Raw genomic sequence first — 22,185 nt, 5'->3', positions numbered from 1 at the left:
TAAACTGGCCTGTTTGACACTACCATCTCCTTTTAATAGTGTTTGGCATTGAAGACCAGTGTAAATGGAAGTTATAAAGAGATATATAAAGAGATGTGTCCCAAACTCCTCTCTTTTAAGTAGGGACTTGTATTTTTATTTTTGACATCCTTGGTTTGGTAGAAAAATCATCAAACAATTGATTCCTTTTGTAAGAAATAAACTCTTTAAGTGTCTGAGATTTTTTTTCTCCAAAGTCACTTTTGATTTCTTAATGGTCTTTTAATGTTCATCATTCTTTGTTTTGAGAAGTAACTGTTATGCATCCATACATACATTTTTGTTTTAAGAGTAACTTAGAGGTTGTAATGACTGGGATGGAGCACAGTGAAGAGATTTCAGGACTTTTCAAAGACAGTCATGTTAGCTGGGACTTTCAAAGCCTTTGGCTAGAACAGTATACACCATGGTCAAAAGACTATCCCAATAACTGAGTACTCTTTTGATAAAGTTAAATTTGATCATGGCTTTTCATTATCAGAACGTCTCTTTTTCCTCTTCTGAAATGGTTTCAGGGCTGGCATTCACCTTCCCTGTGCAAAGCTGAAGATCTAGTGCCCTCGTGTTTCTCTTGGTGCTGGGGTTCTTCAGAGAAGCCCTGTCTGCCTGCAGCAACATGCCCCTGGGAGCTGTGCCTCCAGGGCAGTTCCACACTCCCTGCAGAATAATTATCCTCTTTCTGAAGAAGCTTCCTTACAAAACAGAAAATTCAGTTTACTCCTGCCATGTGTCATAAGGGACAACCATTTCCTTTAATTGATGGTGCTTTCATGTAAATTCATCATCCAGTTAACTTTGTGATCTCAGCCTAAATAATGTTATTTTGACTAAGTGGTTAATGGTCATATTGATTTGTAAAATCCCCTCCGGTGATTCTATCTTGCAAATGGACCAACAGTGGTGATTTATTAAAAGGCTGCTTTTTGAAAGGTGTTCTGAATGTAGCCTACAGCAGCTGCTATTTCATCAAATATATCCCTCCTTCTGCCTTCTGTCGGCAAATATCTCTTGCTAACCCGAAGTTATACCTAAATTGAATTATTTTAGTAATTCTGTTTCTAGTACAAACTGTGTTGGCACTGAAATATGGGGCAGAGTAACTGTCTTATTTCTATGGCTGTATCAGCAGTAACCTTAAGCAAGTTTAGACAAATGCAGTGTAGATTAAGAGGGATATTCTGCTTCCAGCTATATCAGTTAAATTTTTAAAAATCCTGTTACTGGGATTGCCTTCCTGGCTGCTCTGTGGTATTGCCATAATACCTGATGCTCTGGTTCTGACTGGTGCTGCCTGGCTAGCATCACGCAGCACATAAGCAGAATGAATGTGATTTACAGAATAGGTCATTTGTAGCCACTTGTGTGTCAAATTCAGCACTGATAGACAATCTTGTATATGTGTGGGTCATCTGGCAGTTAAGATATCAATCCTTACGAAACCAGTTTGACATTTTACACTTTTTCCTGATGGGTAACGAATTAATACACGTTATGCTGCATTGATACCTGCTTACTTCTCCTGAACAATTTATGCCTGGTTTGCATCATTATTTAATCTGGTCCACTATGAAGCAGCACAGAACCATTTTGTTTTCTCTCTATTTCTCTAACAGTGTACTTCCTTAAAGGAAAATTCAGGGGAGCCAGTTGCACATGTTTATGTTGAAGTGGGACAAGTACCTGAACAGTTAATAATTTGATTCAAATGGAAGTCTGAAATACCCATATGAGTTAGAATTAGAACTGGATTTTACCATTTTTAGAATTTTTGATTGATTATTAGAAACTAATAGATGGAGATATGCTGTATCTTATTAACTTTAAAAAATATTTTCCCTACTTTATTAAAATAGGCAAAAAATAAGTTCTGCTTTCTATATCAAGCTAGCATTTGAATACAACTGGAAGGAAAATTTTAGCTTCTCTTTCATAATCCCTTTTGTGTTTAGTTTATTTGTGAAAAAGACATTTACCTCTTGTGTCATCTACTTTCTTTTTCTTTGCATTTCAGAGCAGCTATAGATTTTACAAACAGCATGGCAAAAGGCTGTTGCTTTTACTTTACTTTGCTCAGCAGCAGCACTGGTGAGAGAAACATCAGGAGTGTTCAGGATATGCACAGTAAAACCATTCAGAAAACTAAAGAAATCAGAAATCTTTGATCATCTTCCATGAGCACCAGAAATAACTGAAGGTTATCCAGAATTGATGCTTTATATGTCTGAACATGGAGCAGGCTTGCTGAAGTCCACAATTTAAATAAGTCTGAAGCCATTCTGTGGCAGCTCTGCCCTCCTGGTGCTTTGCTATTGCACACCCCTGCCTCATGCTGGGTCTCATCCCTCACTGTCGTGGTGCCTCTGACACCCAGCTTGTTCTGACTGAAGAAAAGGATCCTCCATACCAGTCTTCTTGTTCCCTGTTCAGCTTTTATCACTAGTGCCCTGGATGGAATTACTGGGGCACTGTCCTCAGCCAGGACTCAGTACTCCAGGGCTGCATTACCTAGCGCCAGCCCTCCCTGTGGGAATTACAAAATCTACCACAGCTCTGGAGTTTGCAGAATGATGCACCAAAAAAGGAGGAAGACACAAAGCAGCATTCAGGTTTTATACACTTGCTTTGAACTAATAACTACTAAGGCAAATAAAATTTGCAAAGCGGCAAATGATGCAAAGCTGACAGGAGCTCCTGTCCACCAGCATACCAAGGGGGTGATAAATAAAAAGGAAGTTCATTTTCTATTAGGAGAAGGAAATGTTTCTCCCCATATATAATGTGCGCCAGGGCCAAGAATTGGACATGATAGACAAACATTACTGTTGATAACTGTAATATTCATAGATGTAATTATTTATGGAAACAATTTGAAAGTGACAAAAAATTTCATGCTTCAGACCTCACGGCAATACTTATTCAAACCTAAACCCAAGCATGAACAGTAAACTATGGATTACTGGGTTACTTTCTCCTTTACCAAACCCCTAATCTATTATGTAGTCATCTTTTAAGTCAGCAACATATACCAAGTTTACCTGAGACAAGTCTTAGTCACATTATTCACCAAAGTTATCCTATTTACTTTACTAGAACCACTTGAATGATTAAAGCAAATAGAATTTGGTGGCAAGATTTGCCTCACAAATGCATGTCTCCACTTGATTTTGTCAGTCTCCAATTAGTCCCAGATTTCTGTGTCTCTGAAACTGTTGTTCCAGATATGAACTCATTAACTGTGTAGAGATGGATTTTTTTATTCCCTGCTCAGTATTTGATCTCTGTGACTGTAGCTTAGGAATTAATCGGATTTCTTCTTGCCATATTTCACTGTTAATATGTAGCCAATTTCTCACAAGCTTCCAGTCTTTCCTCTGATTTCTTCTACTTGTTGGGATTTTTAAATCCTGTTTAGTGTTCATGATCAAATACTTGCCAGAATACTGCAGTTACTCTAATACTTGATGACTTTAAAGCATGTCACCACACCGAAAGAATCAGAAATTTCTAGAATAAAATATTCAGTCCTGGGGGGGGGGGGGGGAAGGGGGGGGGGAAAGCAAGTTGTTTTGGTTTTGCCACAAGGAGAATTTTTCTTTTTTAGAAATGTAAATGAAGATTAAGTTAGCTGTGAAGGCTGCAACAGAAGTTTAACATTTATATTCATTAGACAGAGAAGTGATCTGCTGCCCAAGTAGTAGGGATATACTTACTTGTGATGTTTCATTATCACATTTACCATATGTTTAATTTTTCACTGCTATTCTTTTGCATGAAGACAGACAGTAAAAAACAGTAAAGTAGTTACAACAGTGATAACCTGTCTTATGTTATAGGTAAAATTGACTTCTTGTACAGGATATCACTCACCATATTTCACCCCATTGTCTCTATTGCTAATTTTTTCCAGCACTTTGATCACTTGCATCCACATTTGCAGGGAGAAGGTGAGGGGGCAGCATTATGGCTACTGTCTTAGTGGAAACATTCCTTAGAGCCACTGCTTGAGCTCATTAGACACTATCCTGATTTCCAAGCTTTACAGCCCCTCCCTTCTTCTATGAACTTTCTGTATTCCCCAAAGCATCTTAAAAATTTCAGGTTCTCTTCCTTCTTAACTGCTGTTACAAAAGTGACAGAAGATAAGATTGGTGATAGGACAACAAAATGGCACTTCAAAAAACACCCAGTCAGAATCTGAAGAGCATGCTTCACGTGTTTTACATGTTTCACTCTGTTAGAGCAATTTAGCTGAGAGCAAGACTCTGTTTAGATCTTTATCAGAATTGAGCAACATTAGTAGTAATTCAAAGTGTTCTTTAAATGAAGGTTTTTGCTTCCCAGCTCTGCCTTGCTCTGTTTTATATATGACCACCCTTTTATTTATGATTATCAAGAACGACTGTTTAAAAGTCGTTTTCTCTAGGCTCACTTTTCACATATGCTGGCTTGGTGACACAGGCTCAGCAGTTCCCAGGTGTTAATAAATTCCTAAGTTGCTCTCTTCACTCTAGAAAGCTGCAACATATCCTTCTATCTAAAAGCACAACCGCAGAGTCTGACTTCAGCACTCATCAGCCCATATTTGTGTAATGGGAAGAGGAATTCTTGTAGAATCCTTTTTGGACTCAAGTAATCCCAATTCCAAGGTTACCTGAGTCGCTCTTGCAATGTCAATGCATTTAGTAACACCAGAAAAAGGCAATCTTTTTCCTTAAGTCATTCAGTCACTCTGCATGTATATATCATGTTGTTTCAGCATTATCAATATCATAGAATCATAGAATCACAAAATGGCCTGGGAAAACAAAGCAATTTAGTTTATCTTCTCGTAACTATACAAGAAGTTAATTGGGCTTGGTTTCTCCACACAGGAACACAGATAGACATATCACAATGCAATTTTAAACACTTGCTAATTTTATGAATTATGATTACATGTGCTTTGTGAAAAATACTCTTCCATTACAGAAATGCTCTTTTTAGTACCAGAAGAGTATAGTGGGCTTAGACAATTAGAAAATTCAGCTGTGTGATATTAATGACTACATATTAATCTCTATGAAATTTCTAAAATTTTGTAAGGAAGCAGTATTGGCACAGTTCTGCACCTGTAGAGCTTTCTTGGATGTTTTATTGAGCCTTATGCTGCAAGACAGGATCTGTGTTAAACCAGCCTCACTACTGCTCTGCTCATCGAAGTCTTAGTAGCTTTGCATATATTATAACAGTTTTTACATGCCTTGAATTTCTTTTTATTAACTCTACTGTGGATATTTTAAAAATATATGCTTCTTACACAAGTCAGTAGCCAACCTTGCCTAATTCCAATCAGTGCATCGGGAAGTATTTTAAAAGGTTGAAGTGTGGCATACCATGAAGAAGTTACTGAATAATATTTTGTTCCAGTATAGTGATGCTACTTTCTTAATACACTGTATCCATACAGAGCTCACAGTTAAGATGATAAGAAGAGGGGAAAAAAAATTTCCTTTACTTCTATTATGAGCTTTATCCCATGTGGGTACAACCTCAGAAGCCCCAATATGTACCTACCCAGCACAAATCTTAACACACATGTCCTCACTAACTCTCTTTCATCTTCACTGTAATCTAGGTCTCCCACTTCCACTCCTTTCTTACTGATTGAAATAAAATATTTATGTGGATACCCATCTGACTCTGAGAGACACTTTCAACTAATAGTGAGGTTCACAAAAAACACTGTGTTGCCTTATCATAATTTTTAAGTAGCAGAATCTTAAGGTGATTTCTGTTGTGAAGTTTCCATCAGATTAATCTTGATTTCTCTCTTTTTTTTTCTTGTTTTATTTTTATCTTTTTTTTCTTTAAATTCTTTCCGTAGCTGTAACTTATACAAGTTACAAAAAAACACCACCACCGGTACCCCCTCGTACCACTTCCAAGCCACTGATCTCAGTCACAGCACAGAGCAGCACAGAATCCACCCAGGATGCCTATCACGACAGCCGGACTCAGAGGATATCCCCGTGGCCGCAGGACGGGCGAGGGATGTACAACTCCACCGACAGTTTGGACAGCAACAAGGCCATGAATCTCGCCTTGGAGACTGCAGCCGCACAGCGCCACGCGGCCGAGGGCCAGAGCACCTCCATACGCACCAGCGACAAGGCCATTTTAGTGACAAAAGCAGAGGAGTTTCTTAAGAGTCGGCGTTCCTCTATAGGGATTCAGGTAGCCTATCATTAACATCTGCCTGTGATGAATTTCTTGTCTGCTGTCTGGAAATAGCATAGAATGAGTCATTCAGCTTCACTGGCTCTAATAATCTAACAAACAACCCCTGGCTGCTTGGTGTTAATTGTGATTCACATCATGGCAGCATGGCTGTGCAGAAAAGTCTTTGGCTAATACACTGTACCTGAAAGAAAATGAATGAATAAATCTCTAGGGAGGTTACCTGTCATTAACACTTGATATGAAAATTATACTGCAGAGCTACAGGTGAACAGCATGTTCATCTCCTTCTCTCTATGAATTCACAGTCCTTTTTATAGAACTATGCCAGCTTCAAAATGCTTGACTCTATTTTTTCCATTATCTTTCTCTTTTGACCTTGGAAAATGTGTAGTGCTACTCGATCTTCAATTATTCTCCCTAAAAAGAGCCCCCTGCCCTTACTTGTAGTTGTACTGGAAAGAAGGTACCAAGGAAGAGAAAGAAATACAGCATATTTCATTACTTGTAATGAAATTACATTAATAAACACAGTCTTAAAGCATTCTTCCATTTGTCCATCAAAACCCACAAGATTTATTTCACCTGAAAAAACGTGTCAGACTGTGGAAAGCTCAGACAATTCCAAATGCAAATTTTGATTACTATTTCTTCTGCTAAATGGAAAGTACTAGATAGCTGGCAATGGTCATTTGTTTAAATCTCTAGAATATACCAAGTAGTAATAAAAATCAGAAAGTTGAACTTGCAAAGAATGTAAAGTCCTTTGAGACAGAAGTAGAGGAAAATTTAGGCTTCTGTTTTGATGAATATTTCCCTTTATATCACTGGGGTTCACTTCTGTGTTAAAAATATCTACTTTTGCTAGATCGGCTATAGAGGAAATGCAATTTATTTTGTTATAGCTATAGGTATTGTAGCAACAGTAACATAGATCATGAGAAGGTAATAACTCATGTAAAAAAAGCCCAGCAAGTGACTGTGTATTGGAAATATACAAGAATTTACATGGAAGTATATTATTTTCTTTAAAAAGTAATAATTCCATTTCCATTAATTTCACTATATAGTTAGAGAGAACTGTTTGGGTTAAGCATGTAACAGCTACTGATGGAACTTAAGGTTAACATTTTAGTGTGGTGTAATTTTGCTGTTCCATTATGTATTAGACTAATGGGAAGGAATCAGCTTTGACAGCAACCTGTTTGTCCATTTCTTGGCATAAAAGCATTTCCTTCTGATTTTTCAGATGCAGAAGGGTAGAATGTAATATAACAACAATGGTAAAATATTCAGATGGATACTTTTCAAATGTTTTACAAAGTAAGTAGTGTATCCCAAATTGTTCAGAGAAGGGGCTTAGAGATAACATGGAAAAGCTCAAAGGAGCAGCAAGTAATCTTTGCTACCTTTTAGCCCCTAACCTGAAGCTTACTTTTCAGAAACAAATAGTACCTAAATATCCCTTCTTAACAACAGCTGTGCACAATTATATTTATCAGTGTTGGTGTCTTGATTTGGTCACTCCTGATATTCCAGAAATTAATTCTGGAACTTTGATTACATCACTTGATCTTGTTTATTACTGCAGGTGATGACCAGTACTTTTCACTGGTCTCTGACCCTTCTTTATATGTGTTGTGTTTAATAATATGTTCTTATAATCCACAAAAACACCTGTGCAATGATTTGCAGGAAGGCAGCAGATCTTCCATAGCAACTTGTCATCTGATGCTTGGCCTGTAATAGTGGTCCTCAGGTGCACACATGGAAAAAGACAAATACTGTTTGCAACAGCAAGTCTTAGAAGGACAAGCTATTTGTTATCTTTTGAGAAGTACAAGCTGCTTGGTTGTACCATTTGGCATTAGATAAGATTATATTTGCAACAGTAGCCTGAGAACACATTCTAGTTGTTTAGGATTTTTTTCAGCAGTAAGTTTCAAACTTCACATTAGTGAAAAAAATACATTTCTGCAGTATTTTTAAATAGGAAATGCATTTTGTTATATTACTATTGCCAGGTTTGTATGGAATGAAAACACAGCATAGAACATTCTTATTGCAAACTACACAAATAGAAATTTAGGCACTCAAAATACATTTGAAGTATTTGATTTCTTTTAGTCTTCTGCATCAAAGTACCTTGGAAAAGGATGTTTTTTATTTGCATATTTCCTTGATTGACTAAATAACTTGTTTTCTCATTAGCTTTCCATGCCAGGGTAATGCATTGAATTTGCATTTATTTGCATTAATTAATTTGCTATCAGGATGGTTAATTTGTGCGTTTCTTAATGTTCCATTCCTTTAACACGTTGATGTGGGAATGCTTGCCAGCGGAGCTTCATACAGGAGCAGAGAGGCACAAAGATACAGAGTGACCAGCGAGGCTGCTGCGTGTGGAAATCCTATGGACCCAGCCTAGGGCTCCCATGTCTTTGGTATATATGGTTTGTGTAGTGTGCATGTAGTGAATAGAAGTCCCTTTAGAAAGTCCTGGCATACCTAGGCATGTGCCAGTAGGATTGGTATTCACATGCACAGAGAGCTCATGCTCCTCGGGAAGCGCTGGACTTAGTATGAAGATCAGTAGCACCCTGTCTGCAGAGACAGAGAACAGCACAAATACAGTAGCCCATCTTACGGTATTCCAGATGGGAATTTTGAGATAAAAATAAAGCTTCAGAAACAAAGCTTTTCCAGCTGGTGGGCTTCGGGGATTTTTTTTGTTTTGGTTTTGTTTTTTCATTACCATATTTAAATCAAAAGGAATATTGTCAGACATGTCAGTAGGCACTGGGAAAAAAATGTTGATTTCTAAGTTCAAATGAATTACAAAATACTGATTTTGAGATTAAAAATTTAGTCAACAATATTAAGAATATATATACATATAAAGAATAAAACTCTCGTAACATTAGTAGCAATAAACTTCATATCTGTCTTCTGTCATGACAGCAAAAGACTAATCAAAGTATTTGAATTAAAATGGAAAGTAGAGATCATCAAGAGTAAAATAACCTCTATGTTAGAATGAAGTTGTTGCTAAGATATTTTCCAGAATTTTCCTTACTCTTTTGCCCACCCTGATATATATGCTAATGATTAACATTCAAAATCTGCTCTAGTTATAAACCATTTCATATTAATAGCATTTGGAATGTGAAATATATGAGAAAACACGTCGAGAAATTGTTCCTTATTTATTTCAAGTATTTCAAAATGTACATTCTTCTATCAGTCTTCTGAAACATACGGTTTCTTCTCTATTTAAAAGACATCAAGGCTTCTCAAAATGAACAGAAACCCCAGAAATGAATGAGATGGAAATGAATGTTCTAGGTGTGAAGGCTGATTCATGGTGGTATTTTTGGAGACAAGCACTAATTGCAGTGTAGAGAATGGACTCTGTCATCTTCATTTATCATCAGGAAATGACACTTCAAAATACCTAGTGTTTTTTTTATAATCTCCAGAATCTACATTAAACAAATCATTCTTATAAATCAAAGGCTGTATCCAGGAGGATTAGTGCAATAATTGGCCTGCTGAATTGTTTTGTGCCAAAAGGAGATCTTCTGGATAATATTTATATATATATTTAGTAACATTATTCATGTCAAATGGTAAAAACTTTGTTCCCAATATTCTTTAGTCTCAAACTGGAATTTCCCTTTAACACAGAGCATTTTTTACCCCCATGGCACAGGTACTCAGATGAGCATATACATTTTCTTTGTACTGTTTAGGTTATAACATCCTTGTCAGTGCTCTACTTCAGTGTACACATATCCATCAAAAGAAATATTCTCATTGATTACACTGGTCTTTGGATCATAAATGATCCAAAGTTTTAGAAGTGTTGTTCATTGTCCTCCTAAAATGACTGTCAGATTGTGTTTTTGTGAGAGAATGTGTGAAGTCCTTGGCCTGGAGAAGTCAGTGAATATTTTTTGGTTCAGAGCGATTTGCTACTTAGCATTAATTGCACTAAAAAAGTTATGAGCAACCTCTACTCTGTGCATTAATTTCTTGCTACACTCTCATTTTAGTTTGACATGCATCCCACTTCTAAACTCTGGCATGTATTGTTTGCAAAAAAGTTTTCAACCTGTTGTATGATATTCTTGTGGTAATTAGCATTTGCTGTGCCATGCCATGTATTTGAGTAGTCCAGATGTTCTGTTGGGAAGTAGTGGAGCAGCAAAATCGAGCTCTGTGGTGAGGCACAAAAATATCTCTCAAGCGTGAAAGTGTAGGTTTATTTTAGTGGATTTCTAAAAATCATTTTGAAAGAGTATACCTTTTTGGTATTCCATCATGTAAGGAAAGCAGTAGCTGTGAGTACTGTAGTTTTATTTGAAGTATTTTCCCTACTTTGAAGTCACTGCATACAAATGAGATTTCCCTCTACCTAAGAATGGTTTTCTGAATTCACAATTACATGTACTTGATCTAATGTCAAATATAGTGTTTTCTACCCTTTTTTACTCTTGTTATCACTGAGAAGCCTATGCAAGAGAGGAAGGGTGAATTATTTCCCTTCCTGTACATCATCAGAGATTGTTTATTAAATCCTAATAATAGAATAAATTGGTTACATCAGTGAAAACCCATTGAGGGCACTGAAGTCGCATAGGGAGAGATAGTGTGGCCTGAAGGACTCTTACTACTAATGTTTATGAGAGATAAGTGAAAGTCACCAGGTTAAAATCTGTTTTCTTATGCATTGAATATATTAACTTCAAGTCTCTCTTAGAGACAGTGTGTATGGAATCTTAGACTGGAATTTTTAAGACACTGTAATATTATGTTGCAGTGTCCATGTTTAAGTGCTTGTGTTTAACAGCAGAATAATGCTATAATACAGAAATAAAGGTTGGTTTTAAATAATGAAAGTTATCAGCTAAAAAAGCATAGTAAATGCTTTGAAGGAATAATTTAGTTCATGCATCCTTTTCTAGAATGAGTGCCTATGAACAAACTAAGATTGATTATAACAAGAAAGTTATTTGCAATAGTGATTTGAATTTATTCAAATAATTTTGTGTTTGTATAATTTACTTGTAGATCATTTATTACCAAGGCAGTGCCAGTATCTAATAGGTAATTTTCAAATTTAGAGCTAGATCAGACAGCAGTGACTGATCACAGAGGATTAATAGTATTGTCTGCTCCTTGTATTGGCAGAAAAGGACATGGAGGGGAGTGTTATGTCTTTGTGAAAGGTAAGACATAGAATCATGGAATCATAGAATATCTTGAGTTGGAAGGGACCTACAAGGATCATCGATAAAAGAAATCATCTCAAAATGCTCCATTACATATGATATTAATATTATAAGCCTTGTGGACATAACCCCATAAGACAATATTTTTCATGGGAAAAAATGCTGATCTTTAAAGAACTTTAGCTCTTCGTTTGCAATGAGAGAGGAAGATGATGTGCTGTATTAGATCTACTAATTTCTTCTGCTTTTGTCAGTGACTGGCTATTTTTTTTCTTTCCTCTTCTGTGGAAGACTCCGTCATAATCACATAGAGATATAATTTTTCACATTATTTAGCTTTGCTGAGATTGGGCCCATTTGCAAATATTAAGGCTTTTAGAACCCATGGAAGTATTAAAAAAAAATGAATCAAGGAGAATAACAACAGATTTATTAAGACTTACTTGAGTTTCAAGAGCCACACAATAAAACCACATGTATTACTTTTTCTCCTCTGCTCATTTGAATCTAGGCTGGCCAATCTGATTAAAGAGTTTCCTGCTGTTTTCTAGCAGGAGTCTTTATAATGTCTGTCATTCAGAAATGTAATTTATTTGTTCATTTTTTTCTTTATGACTGCAAATTATTGTCTTATTTCCCGCTTTTACTTTTGTTGGCATTTGCTTCCATTTTCCATTTTGTTGGTTGTTACAATATTTGCAATCCTAGATTGCACACACACACATGCACACACAAAAATTGGCATTCACCTGCTGTTACAAGGCGCAGTGAGAAAATGAAAGCATTAAAATATCAAGGCAATCATCAGGTCATTTAGTTAGTGTCAGTTCTGGCAAGCTGGAGGGAAGGATAGTTTGGCAAGGGTTTGTATTTAGAGGTAAATAATATAATTTTTATTTTGATACCTGGGCCACCATTTTTCTGATAATTTTTTTTTTAATAAAATTTTAGAGCATATTATTTCATTTATACCTCTGAATTCTAGATGTCAATTGCATATTGAGTAAATTATTCAGGATTATATCTCTAGGTGAAATGCCAGCAAGAAAACACTCGAAATCATATAGATGAAAAAGATTTTTTTCTCAATGTGTTGCATCAAAGGAGAGATACCAGCCCATCCAAAATATAAAAGGTAAATCTACCTCCACACATCAAAAGCAGAGTTCAAAAGAAGACCGGTTATTTACTACTAACCCAAACGATGTAGCTGGCAAAAACAGATATACTTTTGATATGCAATGCAGAAGAAGAAATTGTGTTGCAGGTCTACCTGCTTTGTTCCAACAACATCAGTTGGACAAATTGATGTTCTCCATAGAGACCTTTCCTTATTTATGTCTTTAGACCATTGTGTTTCCAACAGCACTATGTCTGAGCTGCTCAGACATCCTTGTGCAAACCACAAGTCTATTCTCTGTCAATTGGCCATTTCTCACCTCCAGAGTGTTGCTAGCCATATGTTAGCCTTGTGAGTATGATACTGTTGACCTTCCTTAATCTATTTCTGTGTTCAGAAATCTGGCCTCCACCTCATCCCCCAGGACTCAGTAGGTCCCAAGGAGCCTAGTATGTAGAAATGGTCATCCTAAGGATATCGCTCTATGAAGGAAGTGCAGTGCTTTAGAAGGAACTGAAAGCAAAGACTGACATGTGTGGATATGTCAGCTTGGCTTCATCTGTCTGGCTTTGTCTCAGGTCAGAATTGGCACACAATGCCTGTCTTTCCATGTTGAGCCATGAGCAAGCAGGAGGCCCTGATAAACCCTGCTCTTTGGTGTCCCTGGAGTCATCTCTTCTCTAGGCTGAACAGCCCCAACTCTTTCACCCTGTCTTCATAGGAGAGGTGTTCCAGCCCTCTGAGCATCTTCATGGCCTTCTCTGAACTAGCTCCAACAGGTCACTGTCCTTCTGTTGGGGTCCCCAGAGCTGGGCACAGCACTCCAGGTGGAGTCTCATAAGAGTTTCTTTTGATGCAGCCCAGGATGCCATTGGCCTTCTGGACTACAAGCACACTTTGCCAGTTCACATTCAGTTTTTCAGCCAACAATACCCCCAAGTCCTTCTCCTCAGGGCTGCTCTCAATACACTCACTGATACTGTATCCATTGTCAGGATTGCCCTTAGCCTTGTTGAACCTCATGAGGTTGCATCAAGCCTGTCCAAGTCTGTCTGGATGGCATTCCTTCCCTCCAGTGTGTCGGCTGCACCCAACAACTTGTTGTCATCAGCAAACTTGCCTAGGGTTCACTCAATCCCACTGTCCATATCACTGTCAAAGATGTTAAATAATACTAGTCCCACTACAGACACCTGAGGGACACCCACCACTTCTTACATGGTGGTCTCCACCTGACACCTGGTTTCTCCACACAGACATTGAGCTACACCCTATGAGTGCAACCATCCAGCCAATTTCTTATTTAGTGAGTCCACCCATCAAATCCATGTCTTTCCACTTGAGATACAAAGATGTTTTGTGAGACAGTATCAAGTGTTTTCCACCAGTCCAGGTAGATTACATTAGTCACCATTCCCTCATCCACCACTGCTGTAACCCTGCTGTAGAAGGCCACCAAATTTTTCAAATGTGACTTGCCCTTAGTGAAGCCGTGCTGGTTGTCCAACACAGTCCTAACTGTGGTCCACAGCAATTCAGATGTACTATGTCTCCTAAGTCTGCAATGAAATCCCCTAATATTATCTAGTCACTACCAAGACTGGAAATGCTCAGGAGATCAGATTTCCTGTATCACTGTCATCTAGTTTAATAACCACTGCATTTTCTAAGCATACGAAGAAATCTTCATTTTGAGATCACAGTCTTAAGCATCCCTATAATGTCAATTTCCAAATTGCCAAATGCCTTCTGTTCTGTAAAAGAGAAATATGGTCTCCTCCTCCAATAAGTGCTTGATAGTGACTCTGTCTGAGATCAAGGGAACTTCTCTGGATTTTTCTCAAGTGTTACAAGATGCATCCAGTATGGCTTGGAAGGCCATGGTATCTGCTACATTAATAAGATCTTCCAGTCTTCTTATTTACAGGAGATGAAATCCCTATTTGAAGACATGCCTTTTCATGGCATTATTTTTTGTAGTTTAGACTCAGTATATTCCTAAATTATGTGTTTAAACTCAGACTGAGTGCCTGCTTTGGGGAATGAACCCCAGTCCCATAGCTCTTAGCAACAGTTTAGACTTCTTAATCACTCTAGATGGTTTCAACATCAAATGGCTTCCTCCAGAAAATGTTTCTTCGCCTCAGACATCATCTTTCTGCTAGCGCTCATACCGTCACACCCAACAGCCACAGTCTAAGCATTTTGTGTTATCTACTCTTATTCACTACCACATCATAGAATCACAAAATGGGTCAGGTTGGCAGGGTCCACAGTGGGTGATCTAATCCAACCTCCCTGCTTAAGCAGGGTCATCCTAGAACACATTGCACAGGATTGCATCCAGATAGCTCTTGAGGTATCCCCAGTGAGGGAGACTCTACAACCCCTCTGGTCGATCTGTTCCAGTGTGTGATCACCTACACAGTCAAGAAGTTCTTTCTCATATTCAGGTGGAACTTCCTGTGCATCAGTTTTTGCCCATTGCTTCTTGTCCTATTGCTTGGCAACACTGAGAAGAGCCTGGCTCCATCCTTTTGACATCCTCCCTTCAGATACTGATATACATCGATAAGGTCCCCTCTCAGTCATCCCCTCTCCCTTTGAGAATAAGTTGACTTCACTCTTCAAAACATGTCCACATATATTTTAGCTCTCACCACAGTAGTCAAAGCTTCAAGTGTAACTTGCTTCTCTAATGAATGTGTTTTTTATGCAGCTTTCCTCATATCACTGAAAGGATATAAGGAAGTGCCTAGTCCCTCACTTAGACCTGAACTTGTTATCTGAGGCTCTTTTGGGCTCTTCTGTGCTATAAATAAGGCTGTCTTTCCTGATAAATACCTTTTGTGCTAAGAAACCTGACTTTATGGCTGTTCTACTTAGAACAATGTTCTTGCAGGAGAGGGTGACCCTCCAACCAGCTTAGGTTCTCACTTGTGTTGCAGGCAAGACTCTTAACTAGGAAACCCACTTGCCTGTTTTTTTGGTTGTTTTTTTTTGCTTTTTATCCTCCAAGATGCTACCTCTGTCATTGAGGCTTTTTTTCACTACCAACGTCAAGAGGAATCTTTCTTTTTATACTGACAGCACCAAGTCCTGGAGACTCTTACCAAGTCTGATATTTTAGTTCTCTCAATGCACTGCCCATCCAAGTGAATATAGCCAGCTTCCATGCAGCTGCCAAGGTGGAAACAGATGACAGCATGCGCTGTCCCCTATACCTTATGCAGAATAAATTGAATTACTGGGAGATGTGTCTTTCCCTGACAGTTGCCCCACTGATAGCCAGAGATTTTGGCAAACCTGTGCCTGATGCTACGCTGTACAGTTCAAGCATGCCATTAACATTTGCTAGAGAGTTCTTGCACTTTCTGTTTTCATGAACATATCCAAGACACACACAGGTAAATACGAACATGTACTAATTGCTGTCTGGTGTTCCCATCCATGTGAATGTACATGGAGCTATGGCTTAAAGATGGCAAGAGAAGTTACCAGCAACTGGCTTCTTCAAGAAATATAGTCCACGTGTACACTCACTTCCCACCCTCATTCCTCCTTGTCTCTACATCCCTTCAGAAACCTAGTGAGACTTGGACTGTGAGGCTGAGAGATAGCTGAAAAGACCATCAAGCTCTTTCCAGAGGTGCCTGTGACTGCTGCAAGAGGAAAAATTTTCTTGTGTGAATTCACACATGGAGTGTGCATATTGAAAAACTGGTTGCTGATATTGTTTTTTTATTTAACAATGAAAATATCATTTAAAAGGAAAAGTCAATTCTGTTCTTTTTTTTTTTTTTTCACTGCCTGTCCCTTGATTCAGTATAATTTCCGTACTGCAGCACTCACTCTGTCTGTGTCAAAGACTTGGGGGTGATGTGGTGTTGGTGAGTGTTATATAAAATCCCACAGAAACTTGCAAAAGGAATGTGGTCTCAGTCATGAAGAAAATTCTACTGTGAATATATCTTGGTAAGCATATTTCAGATGGGAGTACTATAAAAAGTGCATAAATTACTTGATTGATATACCATTTTCAGGACTATGTTATTAAGGAAGGTGAGACTGGGCATTCTACTGTATCCCTTACATCATTTAATGGTTTTATATTTGCCAATACAGTTGTCAATAAAATTTCATAGCACCATTTCTTTTTATCACTTGCAAGCTTATGGGGCTACTTGAGATTTTATTTTATTTTGTAAATCAAGGAGTATAATGAGATTGGTTTATAATAATATAAAAAGAGGCTGTCCTGTGGATTCCTCATTCTAAGAACAGCTCTTCCAGACCAAGCTTACTTCCTGATTCCACCAAACTGTGTAATTGCATCTGCTTAGGTTTGAAATAGGGAATTATATAGCAGAACAGAAGTACTTGTGCAAAGCTTTAATAAGACAGTGCACCAAAGCAATGATACCAGGCTGAATACCTATTACATTTATTTTACTGTGCTAGGTGTTTCTTAGCGGTAAGAGATTAAATATATAATTAATTTTGAATGAGTGTGTGTAGAAATAGTGCTAAGTTGTCAATGCTAACTCTGCAGATATATCTTTTGTGTTGAATTAGGTGGAAACAGCAACTGACTCAGATACTGAAAGCAGAGGCCTACGGGAATACCACTCTGTTGGAATACAAGTGGAAGATGAAAAACGGTAATTCAAGCATGTAGAAAAATCTGTAGTATTTTATAACACAACACACATTTGTAAACAGAGTTAATAACAAGCGTCTGGCAAGTGCTGCTCCTAAATAATTCACAAAGCCAAATTTATATGCATGCTTGTCATTTGGTAAAATTTGTAGAGATTACTTAGCAGTTGCTTCATATTTAGCTAAATTTCCAGTTTTTAATTGGAAAGAAGGAAGTGAAAGTATTAAATTGAAGTAGTGGCTTAATATAATTTCATTATTGGCAGAACAAATACGAGGAGCTGTATATTGGAACAGTCTTCCTTCAATAGGACTCCTCATGCTGATCCAGGCTTTCCCCATCCACACAAGGAGATATACCGGTTAGGATGTAATCCATGATACCTTTTTCCTAAATTAGAATCAGTTTTTACACTTGTTCAGTCCTCTAGTTTTGTAAAGATGCTGGCCTATCTACTAACCCACAGGTTATCCCTGGTAGGCACTGCTTGTCAAGTGCTGGACTGAGACCATTATCTCATTTCACGGCAGCTGTCAGACAGTATCTGGTTGCTAATTGCCTTTTGCTGTCATTGACTAGAAGTAATTTGAGACAATAGGCTCAGATGTGAAAAGATTTCACAAATAATCTCTTCTTCTCTAACTTTTTAACACAAAGCTTTTCTAAAATGTCATTATTTGGTGTCATATGAGACTAGAAAATCAACCTTTAATGGGCACCCTATAAGCCAAAAAAAACCCCAACCCACAGTCTTAAACCTACTGCTACTATTTTTCTCTTATTAGAGGATTCTCAAAAGTCCTAAGTTAGCAGATTTTCAGATTTTATCTAACTGAAATTCTTAACATTTGAAATTTTTTTAATATATGTACTTTACAGACATCTATCAGGAAGTTCTAGTTCTCTTAGTTATTTCCAGTTCATTTACTAATGATACATGTTATTTTGTAGTATGAGAATAAATCAATATTTACTTCCAGAGATAATTTGAATTATTTTCCTTTGTATCCTTGCTCAGATCAATGACGCCACTACGCATTTTGTTTTTCCTCTCTGTTGCTACTCACTGTCTTATTTCAGAGATATGCCTCTGTATTATCACATATGTTACCTATATGTCTTAATCTCTTTTCTGTCTTCCCTGTTCACCAAGGCACGGACGATTCAAGCGCTCAAACAGTGTAACAGCAGCTGTCCAGGCTGACCTGGAACTGGAGGGTTTTCCAGGACACATCACCATGGAAGACAAGGGACTTCAGTTTGGCTCGTCATTCCAGCAGCACTCAGAGCCCAGTACACCCACTCAGTATAGTGCAGTGAGAACTGTACGGACACAGGGACTGTTCAGTTACAGAGAAGATTATAGGACCCCAGTTGACACAACAAACCTTCCACCACCAGAACCCTGGCTGGAGCCAGCCATTGAGACAGTAGAGACTGGTCGAATGTCACCTTGTCGACGGGATGGATCTTGGTTTATGAAGTTACTACATACTGAAACTAAGAGAATGGAAGGATGGTGCAAAGAAATGGAAAGAGAAGCAGAAGAAAATGATCTTTCTGAAGAAAGTAAGAACAATTTTTTTATAAAGTCTGCTAAAATAAGAAATATGTTAGGATAAAGCTGTGAGCTGTGGTTTTCCTTTACTCATACTGTAGGACCAAAGACTCTGTACAGAACCATAAGGTATAACACTATCCTGCAACTGACTGCACAAGACAGCATTTCCCAGAGTAAGGTTTTGTGGAAGTATTTAAAGACCCAACTTTAGAGTCAAGCGCAGGATCGAAGTGTGGTATTAGATACAGCTCAAATGCTGCAATAGCTCCATCCATAGCTCCAACTCTGACACATCCTTTACACTCACTTGTATGGCTCCGGTGCTTGACCCTTTGCCAGAGCACACAGGGTGGTCCTATGTGAACATTGGTTCACCCTTTTCCTGAAACCTGCAATTTTAACTCTTATTAATGAATAGCCATTTTTAAAAATATTTCTATTCCTTAACAGGCACTTCAGCCTGTTGGAAGAACAGAAAGCAGTAGGCAAGAACAATAGTTAAAGCACTTCTGCAGTTACACAGGCATATGCATTATTAGAAAATTCAGTTGTATTTTCTTATTATAATTTTGTCAAGAATCATTATTATTCTCCCGTGTCCTGTAGACTCCTTGAAAGGAGTGATGGGTTAAAGTGAAAAATAATGTAGACTATTTTGGAACAACATCCAAGCCAGCACTAATGATAGTAATATATCAAAGTGGTCCTAGTACTCAGTAGCCAACTCCCTGTGACTCCCTTTGAGGTCAATTATCCTTGTTCTTCAGGCTCAGTTTTATAAATATTTCAATCCCTGACAATCTGAATTATTGTCTCAGCTGAGCTTTTCTCAGATCACAAATTAGTTCATATTAAGTTTTCTTACTATCCTCTTTCCCTGCCCTCCCTCCACGTACTCTTTCCTGGTCACCTTCTTTCCCCCTCAATGAGTTCTTGTTATGATCTACCCCCAAGTCTTGAGACAGGCCAACACAGTGACTAAAAGGCCAAATTTTATTTCTTGTGCTGACCTTTTCAAAATAAATAATATCTATGTATTTACATCATCTTTTTTTTTATTTTACAGTCATATTTCTACACTATATTGTGTCCAAGTCTGCCAAGTAACAACATAGGATTTGGCGAGGGGTGGGGTGTAAGGCTGTTTTTCCTTCCTTCAGCCTCTGGTGCTTTCTGGACTGTGGGTTTTGTTCTTATTTCCATCATGGCAGAGCTGAGCTGAGCTGAGAATTTTCCCCTTGCATTGATACTGTGAAGACTTTAATACCCTCCTAAGTGTTTGCAAAGTATAAATAATAAAATATTTTTATTTGATTAGCCCATATGAGAATTTCCAAGCCTTCTTTCATAACAGTTATTTCTCACTACATTTTACCGTGTCCTATTTTTCAATTCTCCAAGTTTTCGCACTGCCGAATACTGACATTTCAATGCCATGTTGTAAGAATACCTAAGCACCTGCTTCCCAGATCACCTGTTACTGATGTAGGGACATCAGTGCTTCTGATCTGAAGCAGAAGTTCAAAGAGCAAGATTTTGATCTCTTTGGAAAGAGTAAAATTATTTAGAGTGCAAAGGGGAGAAACACACAGGCAATTAGCCCCTCTCTTTCCCTAGGATGCCAGTGAGGCATCTGCAGGCAACAGCTGGACTTCTCCTATCTCTTCTCTCTGCAAGCTCTTCCTTGTGCGCAGCCCTAGTCACATCTGCAGCCATATGAAATGAACAGGGGAAGCACACTGACATCAGTTCTCCTCACTGGGATACACAGAGCGGCAGTTAGCAGTGTTATTCCTTGGAATATGAAACTGAGTACTACATGAGGAAAACTTTGAGGAGCTGACTTTAGCTGACTACCTGTTCTCAGGTGCAGAACCACCTTCCTTCCCACTATGTGAAGTTATACTCTTGGACTCCAGAAATACTCTGAAACACCTTGTTGCATGGTGAATTGGCAATCAGGGAAGTAGTTTTCTGTAAATTGTACAAAGGACATGAAGACAAAATGGACTTCAGTAATTTTTATTAATATTTGGAGTTAGTGACACCCTTTTAACTTGGAATATTTCAGTCAGAAAACAAAATGTAATATCAGGATTTTGTTTCCCCATCTGTAGAGGAATCTGTAGGAGAAAAAAGAGGGGAGAAAAAAGAAAAAGAGCAATTCCCTGATAGAGAATTGATAAAACACAACTGAAATGGACCTTTGAAAACCTTTTATCAAACTAACCAAAATGGGTTAATTACTTGCATTTGGGGGAACATTTTGGCCTCCCTAATAAAGAAGTTATTATCGAATAGGTCTATGTAGCATATCCAAAATGGAAGTTTGTGTTCAACTGATTGTCGAAAGTAAACCCCAAAGTTCCAATTTTCCATTTTATGTGACTCATTTCAAGAGACCTTCCTGAAATAATTTTCAAATTACATTATCTTTGAAATGGTATCCCTTCACCTACCAATGCTTAGATCAAGTAAGAGGAAGTTTTCAAAGAATTAATTTCACCAAGAGAATGAGCTTCACAGCATTTTAAAAATTCAGTGTGAATAATTTTTTTTCTGTCGAGTCTTTAGCACATTTTTTATCCCCAGTTTGAGCTACGGAGCTTATAAGATATATATCCACAAGAACTTAAATTTAATGATATTCCAGCATGAAATAGATCTGATTTTTTTAAATGTTTGTCAGTTCCTTGAAGAAAATACACAAAAATGGCCAAGCCAAAAGCAAATAAATATGGTTTTCCATCTTCCAGCAGGAGCTACTATTCCCAAAACACTTCACAGCAAGGTTTGCACATTCAAACTGTCATTCTTAATGCTGAATAATTTCTTTTTGGCCTGGGTATATTAATTGTACCTGAAGGCCAAATATAGCTTTGCATCTCATGGGAGAAGGCTGTCCTTATGATACCGCTTCTATTTCATTTTAAACACGGGAAGAGTTAAAATAGAACTGCATTTTAGAAAACAATTTCATTTTTGGCTTTAACACAATAGCTCCAAGATCACCGAGAGCTGTCTGATTGCTGTATTGATTTGTTCTTTCACTGTAGCTTTTGTCTTATAATGCTGTTTTAAGAACTTCACTCATCAGGTCTTAGAAAAAGAGAAAATAATCATTGCAGCAAAAATAACTTCTCTCTCCTTCTTTTCATAGAATTTGTTTCTTTGGTCAGTTGCCATGACTTATATTTTGAAGTCTCTGCAAAGTTCATATATTGTTTGTGGGGACAGTTATTTGTGTTCTAAGTGTTTAATATAACACAGATAGATAGAGAGAGAGAGAGAGAGAGAGATAGATAGATAGATAGATAGATAGATAGATAGATAGATAGATAGATAGATAGATAGA

At 37.7% G+C, this 22,185-nt stretch overlaps 1 protein-coding gene across 12 annotated transcripts in view; it reads left to right on the top strand.

Moving 5' to 3' along the window:
* DLGAP2 (DLG associated protein 2) overlaps window positions 1–22,185 on the top strand; it is a 399,013-nt gene that overhangs the window by 357,857 nt on the left and 18,971 nt on the right. For all 12 annotated transcript variants that reach the window (XM_027640961.1, XM_027640973.1, XM_027640965.1 and 9 more), the window contains 3 exons: window positions 5,903–6,252; window positions 17,185–17,270; window positions 18,423–18,838. In XM_027640961.1, coding sequence (XP_027496762.1) covers window positions 5,903–6,252; window positions 17,185–17,270; window positions 18,423–18,838 — 852 coding nt within the window. The remainder of the gene's footprint in view (window positions 1–5,902; window positions 6,253–17,184; window positions 17,271–18,422; window positions 18,839–22,185) is intronic.

Source organism: Corapipo altera, unplaced genomic scaffold (assembly GCF_003945725.1).
Source record: "Corapipo altera isolate COAL_440 unplaced genomic scaffold, ASM394572v1 46, whole genome shotgun sequence".
In the NCBI taxonomy this organism is placed as follows: Eukaryota; Metazoa; Chordata; class Aves; order Passeriformes; family Pipridae; genus Corapipo; species Corapipo altera.
The sequence above is the reverse complement of the archived record's forward strand: the minus strand, read 5'-3'. Positions and strand labels throughout refer to the sequence as shown.